Here is an 11,602-nt window from a genome sequence, read left to right on the forward strand (position 1 = left end):
ATAAAAAATAGTAATAGAATTGACGAGTTTAAACATAAATATAAAGGTATGTGTCAATCAAGATATATGCAAGAACAGGTTTAATGATTAATTAGATGGAACATTGTGGGTGTGGTGTATGAATGTTAACACTCTGTAATAATTCTTTAGTATATTACTTGTGTGGTGTAGAAGAGAATTATCTATGTAGAGATACTGCTTGCAAACCAATGATGGTAAGATGATGTCATGGGGTAGGACTGGATAAGTCTGACTTCTTCCTACTCCATTCAAGCATGTACTAGGTATAAGCAAATTGATATTGGATTAGCATTTGTTGGATATGTGTAAAATTATGTGTGTTGATATATCAACTGTCTTTACATGCTTGAAAGAATAAATCAAATCAAATCAAATCAAATCAAAATCAAATCAAGTTCCCGGTTCTTTTAATTTTTAGTTTTGGCAGTACAGAGGGCATCGAGCTCAGACCTCCTTGTACTGGGGTGATCATGACTTGGAGGATGCCTATGACATAGTACAGACACAGTTAAAGTTTTCCCCAGTCTCTGCAGAGATTTTGTCAGTGTTAATGCCACCACTACTAATCTGATTATAATGGAGGAACTTTGATCCAATTATCTGTGGATTCATACAGTTGATGCTGGGTCGGGGCTACCTCATTAAGCTAACAGCTTAATTCCAGACCCTAATTGGGATGTGATTAATATATTTAACTGTAATTATTAATGAATGGAATTTTTTGATTATTTTCAGTATAGATTAAATTGAGATTAATATGTGAATTAATGACTTCATGGGGTGCGCTCATCAAAATTTAACAAGCTGCTGAATCATTAATTGGAATTTGCTTGTTATCACCTGTGGATACATCCTTCATGTAAAATCTTGAGTGGGTGCTGGTGGGTCCACACCTTTTGGAGTGTAACTACTTTTAATTTTGAAGTTACCAGATAGTTTGCCACAGTTTCTTTGTAAATCAAATATGGCAGTTGAAATGGCATAGGCACAACAGTGACAGCAGAGCACTGATAAACCTGCCAGCTGTGCACTGCCATATTCTTCTTCTGATTAGCATGTAGTAACCTCACTTGACCAGCATTTTCCTTATTGAACTTAGAATATACAGCAGTGATATATCAGAAGGGTTGATTTATAGTAGGCATACAAACCATCTATAGAGTGTAAAAGTGCTTTTAAATATCATTTGAGGGTTGGATAGCAGACTGTAGTTCAGTGGGTAGGACGGTCGCCTCTCAACTGGAGGTTTGGAGGTTCACGGTGCCTACAGTCCACATGTTGAAGTGTCCTTGGGCAAGACACTGAACTCCCAAGTTGCCCCCAATGGTTAGAGCCATCGGTGTGAGTTGGCGCTGCAGGTGGCTTCCTCAGTTCTGTACCGGAAACAAATTCCTTGTGTGTAACATACTTGGCCAAATAAAGGTGATTATCATTAAATACTAAGAAAAAAGTTATTTTGTCTGACTTCAAAATATATTTCATAAAAAGAAATTTAAAATGGATTTGATCATCTATATATGATTTATTTCAAATATAACACAACCACATCCGAAGTGGAAAGCAAATTTGAAAAATAGTTTGCATGTAATAATGTTTGCTCTTTCCTGCTGTATTGAGAATTGTTCAGTTCACCACACTGGGACAGCTGAGATAATGTCAGGTAGAGCTGCAGCTAATGATTATTTTTTACTGATTAATCTACCAGTTATGTTCTCTTTTAACTGTTTGATTGTTTGGCCAGAACATAGTAAAACAATGCCCCCTGAAATTTCCTAATGCCTGCATTAACTTTCAAATTCAAACTGTTTTGTTTGTCTGAGCAAAAGTCCAGAAACCAAATACTGAGTCATTATTCATTCAGCTCACTGTCATAGAAGATGAAGAAAATCATATAAGTTTGTGACACTGGAACTAGTGAGTCTTGGGGATTTTGAATTAAGAACATTTAAAAGTGATTATCAGTTATTAAATCAGTTAATAAATTTGCTGCTGATGTGTTGTTTCTGTTCTAATGTCAGGTTAAGGGGACTGACACAGAAGAAGTTCACAGTACTCCATAAAAATCCTAACTCACATTAGTGGGAAACTCTGATTTGACCTCTGTTGGGTTTCAGTATGTCAACAGGAGCATTTGTTGGCACTAGTGACTGCTATAATAAATTTAGGGAGAGCATCTTTTGTAGATCATCTGATCTGTCTGGTACTTCTTCCATCTTCTATTTTAAGTGGTTAAATTTACTTTGCAGGTAACTCAGGGTAGGTTTGACATCCATCCATCCATTATCTATACCACTTATCCTGAAGAGGGTCACAGGATGCTTGATCCAATCCCAGCTGACATTGGGCGAGAGGCGGGGTACACCCTGGACAGGTCACCAGTCTGACACATAGAGACAGACAACCACACACACATCTACACTCACTTCTGTGAGCAGTTTAGAGTCACCAGTCAATCTAAGCATCATGTTTTTGGCCTGTGGGAGGAAACTGGAGTACCCAGAGAAAACCCGCACAGGCACAGGGATTACATGCAAACTTCACACAGAAAGGTGCCAGGGGCTTGAACCTGGGACCTTCTTGCTGTGAAGTGACAGCGTTAACCACTGTTCCACCGGCAAGTTTGACATTTTATTGAAACTCCAGCTCAGGAGTCAGGAAAGAACACACAACATTTTCTTTGAGGTATTACAATACAAGTGGCTTTTAAGTACAGTGGTCCTATAATTTGTGAGCCCTTTAAAATATTCTATATCATCATCTAAGTCCTAAAACTAGATAAAGAGAATCCATTAAACAAATAACACACAAACATTTTTCACTAATTCATGGAGCAGAAGGTTCAAACATCAAAGTGTAGGAGCCTCATTAATTATCTGTTAATTTAAAGGGCTAATTGGAGTCAGCTGTTTTAATCAACGGAGTGACAGTCAGGTGCGAGTGAGGGAGGCCTTTCTCTGTTTAAAGAACACAAACCTTGGTCTTTGCTGCCAAAGTCTACTCTTCTTCTGTGGAGGTGTACCATGCCTCAGTCAACGGTGATTTCTGAGGGCCTCAGGAAAAAGCTGTCTTCACCGGTCTAGAAAAGGTTGTAAAACCATTTCTGAACAGTTTGGGCTCCATCAGTTCATTGTCAGGAAGATTGTGTGCAAGTGGAGGTAACTCAGCAGAGTTGTTATTCTACCTAGGAGTGGTTGTCCAACAAATATCACTTCAAAGGCGCTTAACATTGAAGGAGGTCACAAAGAACCCCAGGACCATGTCTAAGGCAGTACAGGCCTCTCTGTCACTGCTCTCCATCACATTGCTGCATGGATATGCAAAAAAGGCCTTCTAAAGATATAAAGAGATATAAAGATACATTCTGGTTAATTATAAAGATTAGAAACCTAATTGTGACTGACACTTGTTCATCATCACTAACGGCAAGGACAAAAGACAGACACTAGGGGTCAGCGGTTCATTGTCCTTTTGAATTTGGGCAGACTTGCCCCTGCATTCCCCTGCATGACTAATGCTTTCATTTAACATGTTGTAGTAAGATGTGTTCATCCTGATTTGCACTACTATTATAAATATTATTAATAGTATCTGTGCAAAAAAGAGAATAAGTGTTGACTAGACTTTTAAGATAAAAAAACTACTATTGGTTAGGACTACTGATAATACATGTCCCAGAAAGACAGCCTACATAATATACCTATATGCATAATATATAGCAGTGTGTACTGTGTGTATGCCATGCTAGTGTTCATACAGCAGCAATATTACACTCTGCTTTTTAAAACTGACATTATTTTTTATTATTAAAGGAAAATTTCACGCTGTAATTACTCAGATACTTCCACAGTATAAAAACATCCTCTGACAGGTGTATATGTTGGCCATCATTCTCATACAGTAGGTAGTCATCCATATGCTGACTCCACAGTTGTCCACTGGGTTCACAGATAGACGCCCCCATCAGTTATACAACCCACCCCACCCCACCCACACACACTTTCTATACATATCCAGGAAACCTGTATCCATCCTGATATGAACCTCGCTCAAAAGAGTCGTCACAGATTGTCATTGCCTCTCACAGTCACATTGATGACAAATGAGCAGGCCGCGGTGTTGCCATCTTGACAGGAAAAGCAGTAGCAGGGAAATGAAAGGCAATGGTGTTTATTCCCAGAGCTCTACCTCCTCAGTCGGCCTGTCACTCTTCCCGTGACCCTGAGGGGAGAAACGGAAGGCATCCTGAGCTTCCTTCCTTCCATACCTGTTAAATCATTCATCATCCAGCTGCTTGATTATTTTAAAAAGCTAACAAGGATTTGGTTCTTGAGTATGTTTGTGCGTGTGTGTCTGTATTTGTGAGAGGCAGAGAGAAAGTGAGCAAGAGACAGGCGTAACTGGCGGTGGGATGCACCCTGTGGCTCTTGCCACCCTCATCCCCTCTCACCTCATCCCTCATGCACCCACATCCCCCATCTCTGCAGTACGGCATACTTTTACATCCTATAAATCTTTTAGAGGGGGGGAGGACTCCCTCCTCCGCTCTCTTATCCTACTTCTTCTTCTTTTTGCCTCCATCCTCCTGTCCTTGGCAGGGCTGTGTCTGTTTGTGTGTTTTCATTTAGGTGAAATACAAGTGCAGTTTATGATGTACTTGAATGTGTGTGTGAATGGAAGGCTGTGTGCTAGAAGTTGGGGCAGAGATCCTCTGGGGTTGACTTGTCCAAGTGACAGGAAAGCAGCCAGGAAGTGTGTATGAGCATCTGCGTGTTTCTCTGTATGTGTGCATGTAATGAATCACTGGGTTTTGTGGCAGATGGAAACTGACACTCACCACCTAGCCCTCCCATTTGCCCTCTTGCTTTCAATACATGTCTCCTGATAGTGAACGTTTTCTCAAATATACTATATTCTTTCAGCTACATTACTGGTGCTTTTTGGTTCCAGTGTACTCAGAGATAAGAGACAACAACAGACTCCAAACACAAATCTCACATCTGGAGTCAACACTAAACATCTAGCTTATTTCGTGCATGAATTAACAATGGAAAAAACCCCACACATTTATCCAAGAAGTATTTGAGCAACTAGATGTCTGATTACTTTTGGTCCTCTACACCTGTGCTGTGTATAAAGAGGGTTATAATGCCTAGGTCTATATAGTTCAAACATTATGGATGTAAACGTTCTCAAATTAATGCTGAGAGTTGCCACTTCAGCCTCCCAATTAATGTTTCAGTTCACATAAGCAAATAACAGTTAGCTGAATGTGTAGAGTGACATAACTAGCCTTATTGCTACTGTAAATGTTCCACATTGTCTGTGTGTACTCAGTGTTAAGTTGTATGTCTGGGCTTTAACAGTTTGTCATGCGATGACATATGTCGCTGTTCTTGAGCCAGTTTCAAAACAGACTGCTTGAACTGCTAAACTCTTCCTGATCACAAATAATTCTACATTCAAACCAAGTTCATAACTCTGTTTGTGCTCTAATTAATTTGGTGGCCAGTAGTAAAGGAGATTCTGCTGGAGAAAACGTAAAACCGTGCTGGAGCCAGACATGAAATAGACACAACAATGCTAATCTGTGGTCAGTAAAAGACTTATTTGGGGAATTTATCATTTCAGTTTCCATGTTTAAACTTTATACCATACCTATTACTATGGTGTTTGCAGTTGTCATTAAAACACCTGCCAGTTAGGTAAACAAGTTTTGCACTGGAAAACCAGTGTTCCATGAGGCAGCAACTTTATTCAGCCTTTTGAAATTATTCACCCTTTATTTGTATTTCATAGTAAAAGCTTGATTCCTGAATAACTTAATTATAGGCAGTGGAATCAAGACATTTATAATGAATTTGTTGCCAAAGGCCTACAGTAATTAATTATCATCATATATTCTAAAGTTGATCAGTTGTAACTAGAAAATACAGTCAGGGAAAAAATTATTTGAACCCCAGCTGATTTTGTAAGTTTGCCCACTAACAAAGAAATGCTCAGTCTACAATGTCAATGGTAGGTTTATGTGAACAGTGAGAGACACAACAATAACAAAAAAATCCAGAAAAATGCATTACAAAAAAAGTTATAAAGTAATTTGCATTTTCATGAATGAAATAAGTATTTGATCCCTTTGCAAAACGTGCTTTAGTACTTGGTGGCAAAACCTTTGTTGGCAATCACAGAGGTCAGACGTTTCTTGTAGTTGGCCACAAGGTTTGCACACATCTCAGGGGGGGTTTTGACCCACTCCTCTTTGCAGATCCTCTCCAAGTCATTAATGTTTCGTGGATGATGTTTGGCAACTGGAACCTTCAGCTCCCTCCACAGATTTTCTATGGGATTAAGGTCTGGAGACTGACTAGGCCACTCCATGACCTTAATATGCTTCTTCTTGAGCCAATCCTTTGTTGCCTTGGCCGTGTGTTTTGGATCATTGTCATGCTGGAATACCCAACCACGACCCATTTTCAATGCCCTGACTGAGAGAAGGAGGTTCTCACCTAAGATTTGATGGTACACAGCCCCATCCATCCTCCCTTTGATGCGGTACAATTGTCCTGTCCCTCTTTGGCATCAACTCAACTCGCCGTGTTTGGAGGAGGAGGAATGCTGCCTATGACTCCAAAAACATCGTCCCCACTGTCAAATATGGAGGTGGAAACATTATGCTTTGGGGGTGTTTTTCTGCCAAGGGGACAGGACAATTGCACCGCATCAAAGGGAGGATGGATGGGGCCATGTACCGTCAAATCTTGGGTGAGAACCTCCTTCCCTCAGTCAGGGCATTGAAAATGGGTCGTGGTTGGGTATTCCAGCATGACAATGATCCAAAACACACGGCCAAGGCAACAAAGGATTGGCTCAAGAAGAAGCATATTAAGGTCATGGAGTGGCCTAGTCAGTCTCCAGACCTTAATCCCATAGAAAATCTGTGGAGGGAGCTGAAGGTTCGAGTTGCCAAACATCAGCCACGAAACATTAATGACTTGGAGAGGATCTGCAAAGAGGAGTGGGTCAAAATCCCCCCTGAGATGTGTGCAAACCTTGTGGCCAACTACAAGAAACGTCTGACCTCTGTGATTGCCAACAAAGGTTTTGCCACCAAGTACTAAAGCACGTTTTGCAAAGGGATCAAATACTTATTTCATTCATGAAAATGCAAATTACTTTATAACTTTTTTTGTAATGCATTTTTCTGGATTTTTTTTGTTATTGTTGTGTCTCTCACTGTTCACATAAACCTACCATTGACATTGTAGACTGATCATTTCTTTGTTAGTGGGCAAACTTACAAAATCAGCTGGGGTTCAAATAATTTTTTCCCTGACTGTATATACAAGAGAATAGTCCATCCATCCATCTTCATCCGCTTCATCCGAAACCGGTCGGTTTCAGTAGTTAATAGTTAATAATTTCATGTTAAAATCCAGCTTTGTGGCAGTAGTAGTAGGCTGCACCTTTTAGCTAAAAATATGAATCAGAATCAGAATCAGCTTTATTGGCCAGGTGTGTCGGACACACGAGGAATTTGTCTCTGGTACATCAGCTCTCAATGTGTATGTACATATCCCCATGTAAGGGGCAAGTAAACAGTAAACCAACATAAGGTTGTGTAATATAACAAAATAAGCAGTATAAACAGGCAGTAAGCGATGCAGACAGATGACAGGGCTTTGCATGCCCACCACCAGACCACAGCATGGTGCCACCATGACCCAATGCCACCTGAGCAAACATGCTTTTTTCTGTTTCACCACTAACGTGCTGCTACCTTCTTTCTTCTTCCCTGCTGTCATGACCTTTGCTCATGTCTTTGGAAGGTACTCTACTGCACTTTTCTTCCTCTGTTGCTCTCTCACTCACGCTGTCCCAGTTATTTCTCTGCCCTTCCTTCTCACTTGCTCTTTCACCTGTGAAACTAAAATGGTCTCATCTTTGTTGTTTTTTTTTAGTCTTTGCCTTGCATTTATTCATCTCCCCCATCTCGCTTCATCACCCACTGTCTTTGATATCTTAATGCTCTCTGTTTCCCTGTTCCACTTTTTCTTCTCTCTCTGTCTCTGTGTGTTTTCTTTCTTTCCTGCAGTCTCCTGTGACCTCTCAGACCACCAGGCAGTGTCCTTTGACCCCAGCCAAGATGGTACCGTCTCCCTCTCCCACTCCTTCCAGCCCTGCTCTTCAGACCTCTTCTTCTTCCTCTTCTTCCTCCTCTTCCTCCTGTCCTGCACTCCGCCCAGTGAGATAACCCTCCTTACTCACCAATTTTTTAGTCTTCTGTCTCACATTTTCTTGTTTTAGCATCCATGATGAGTGATACAAAAAAATAGTGTAGTCTGGCAGTGGAGAGGCTACACACTAGGCTGTGAACCAGTTGGGGGAATCTGAGTTGTAGTAAAATGCATGAGACCTGCTTTCTGTACCCCCAGTTTGACCTTAATAATTCCCTTAAAAAAGTAACATATCCAAGGAAAGTATTTCCAGTATGATGGAACATGATGGAAGCATTTTTCAGCAAACATGTTTATATACATGTCTGTAATTATTCATGCTGACTTTCTCATAAATGTATCAGTAGGATGAAATGATCTTACAAGCAAGTTAACTTGCACAGAAATGGGAATAATAACCGATTGCTATGAACGTATAGAGTATATGTGGTTGGCTACACATCATAACATCATGTACTGTGCTGTACTATGACATTACAAGAAATAATATTTTAAATTGAATTCTCCCATTTCTAAGGAGCTAAAGCTCTAGAGGATCAGATGTAGCGTGTCCTATCCAGATGTTGTGTATCATAATTGTATTGTGATCCAGTTGATGTTCATCACCGTTGATTTTTACGCTTGCATTTGAAAATACACAGTATGTGAAGAAACAGTGATTTTTTTGCTAAACAAAAAAACATATCATATTTTATACATCTGTGGTCAGAGAGGAAGGCTTCAGATAGGCTTCAGATTTGAACACCTTCTCCTGCACTTCTCACACAGCTTCGCCTCATACAGTATGTGAACATACATATGATCTTGCCCGCATACATATGCAGCTTGAGTGATCAGACCCTAATGTGTCCTCCGTGCATTTTGGGTGCATTCACACCTGTACTTAGAACTGTCCACTTATGATTGTATTACATAAGATGTATTTTATTGCCAAGTGTGAACAGGCCCTGGGAAATGCTAAGGAGGTAATGAGGGCTTTAGAGTGAGAGACTGCTGATGGCACTTCATCTGTGTGTGTTTTGAATGTGAGATTATTTCTCATCATTCATTCCCTCACATAAGATGATGAAAAAGTAGCTAGTAGGTGGCTAATGTTTGGAATTGTCAGTAACAAATCTTGATGGGAGGGCTGGAGGTTTCCCTGGTCAGCGGTGGTGATTATTAAGAAAAACCTTAATGGCCTCCTGTCTTTCCCAGCCTCTAACTTCTCACCATCTCCCTTACCTCCTCCTTGTCTGTTAGAGGATGCTCACTGAAGTCAGCACACCAGATGTGATAGGAGTGCTGTGGCGCCTGCCTCCTGTTCTCTGTGGCCTTGCTGTGAGCGAGGCGTCACATCCTGTTTATCTCTCTTGCTCTCTTTCTTGTTCTTCCAGAAGGGGCCTGTGGCACCGGCCGTGGCTGTGACGGCTCCACAGCAGAACCCCGTGGTTATGACCCCCCAGGCCCCGGCCCAGACCTCCTCGCAGCCAGTGCAGCCTCCACAGACAGGCATCACCACAGCCCCTGGAGCTCCTGTCGTGTCCCAGGTTCATTCTTACCGCTGCTCTGCCACCTCTCCTCCTCCGCCCACTTTCCACCCTCAAGGAAATGGGCACTGTCACAGCTGCCAGCAGGCTGACTGTGTCACAAGCTCAGCATGTGACCCACAGCCTCACCAACTCACACAGCTGGCCATGGACAGAGTCTCGCACATGCCCACATATGTTCACGCCCATACATTCACACAAGTGCATAGATACCTAAGGACATATAGAGGCAGACATAAAGGCACAGGCACATTCAGAGCGCGGTGGCAAATATTATCTTATTAAAGCTCGGTGAGTGTAAAATAAAAACTTAACATCAACAAGAGGCATATAAATACAGGCTCACATACAGTGCATGCAAACCTGAATACATACATACATCATAATGCACACAGAAATACAGAAGACATGTCCAGATACTCACATCTCAAAATATCCTGGCCAGAGAGCCTTCACTGGGACCACTAGAAGTTTGAGTCGACAGGTCCAAGTAATTCCCTTCTGTAGTATCTTTGTTAAAGTACTGATTAAGCAAATGTAGCACAAATTCAGTAAAGGCTATGTCCTCTTTGTTTATGGTAGTTGGACCCAGCACCATTTTTAACATGGGAATCTGATCCCTAGATTGGCACTCATTCTAGATCAACATAAAAATATAATCCTTTCACTAAATATTGTTGAGCATTTTTGATCCTATAAATTCCGACACTGAGCAATTTGTTAACAGCTGGAGCTGCTGATTTGTAATTTTTTTTGTCTTCTGTCAGGAAATGCAAGAGAATGTGAAGAAGTGTAAGAATTTCCTGGCCACACTTATCAAGCTGGCATCTCACAATTCTCCGTCCCCTGAGACTTCCAAGAATGTCAAAGCTCTGGTTCAGGACCTACTGGTGAGCATCATGGAAGTATTGTGCTTACGTACATGGGAAAGGTTTTGGGCACTGTCATCTGCCATTCTAGATCTTTATCAATTCAGCATTTATCTACAAAGAATTGTGCTAAAAATTGTACTAAAATCTGCCTTTTTGAAAGTCTTGTCTAACCTTTCACTTTGAGTTCTGACATTTGCAAAAGCTGCCATCATCTTGACATATTTTTATCCATACTTTATACTTTTATAAAACAGGAGTTCTGAAACATCTCAGTGACTTGCATTCATCAGATAATCAATTTCAAATCTGACTTTGCCTTCTGCGCTTTGAAATATAAGCTCCAGTTCAGTCAGATTTATCACTTTAATATGTTGTTGTACTGAATCTTTCAAACCTCTAGATGGCAGCATGAAACTTTTTCCAAAACTTGTCTTTCTCTGCCGTGAATTTTCATCTTGCAGATACATAGTTATTATTACTGAGTTGTACCCTGAGGTGCCAGGATGGGAGCTGAGTGGGTCATCTTCAGCTCTGACGATGCTGTGTTCAAGTTAGCAAGGTGTATTTAATTTACTGTTCGGCCTCTTTTGTGAAGTGCTGTTAAAACTTTACCCATCTCCTAACAGGATGCCAAGATTGAACCTGAGGAATTCACCAGCCGGCTGCAGACTGAACTCAAGTCATCTCCGCAGCCTTACCTGGTACCCTTTCTCAAGGTGTGGGTCTTGCTTGTAAAAGTTTGCTAACTTTCTCTCTAAGCTAGCGACATTACCACTAAGACTGCTTCCTAGAAATGGATCCTTGATCCTGACAGCTATGCTAACCTCTTAAATTTGTCTTTTTAGCATAATTTTTAGGTTAATTGTGGCAACCTAACAGTTAATCCTACACCTTCCTCTCATTGTAGTCTTCTTAATGGGGGCCCAATATTGTCTTTTTTCTGGGCTCC

The 11,602-nt window shown here is 40.9% G+C and overlaps 1 protein-coding gene across 2 annotated transcripts in view; it reads left to right on the plus strand.

Moving 5' to 3' along the window:
- The window catches only part of LOC109955829 (transcription initiation factor TFIID subunit 4), a 107,297-nt gene that overhangs the window by 10,806 nt on the left and 84,889 nt on the right, over positions 1–11,602 (plus strand). Inside the window, exons 3-6 of one of the 2 annotated variants that reach the window (XM_020592358.1) lie at positions 8,111–8,260; positions 9,629–9,781; positions 10,549–10,671; positions 11,280–11,369. In XM_020592358.1, coding sequence (XP_020448014.1) covers positions 8,111–8,260; positions 9,629–9,781; positions 10,549–10,671; positions 11,280–11,369 — 516 coding nt within the window. The remainder of the gene's footprint in view (positions 1–8,110; positions 8,261–9,628; positions 9,782–10,548; positions 10,672–11,279; positions 11,370–11,602) is intronic. The other variant, XM_020592359.1, reaches the window with a different exon arrangement.

This window comes from Monopterus albus, unplaced genomic scaffold (assembly GCF_001952655.1).
Source record: "Monopterus albus unplaced genomic scaffold, M_albus_1.0 scaffold17.1, whole genome shotgun sequence".
NCBI lineage: Eukaryota > Metazoa > Chordata > Actinopteri > Synbranchiformes > Synbranchidae > Monopterus > Monopterus albus.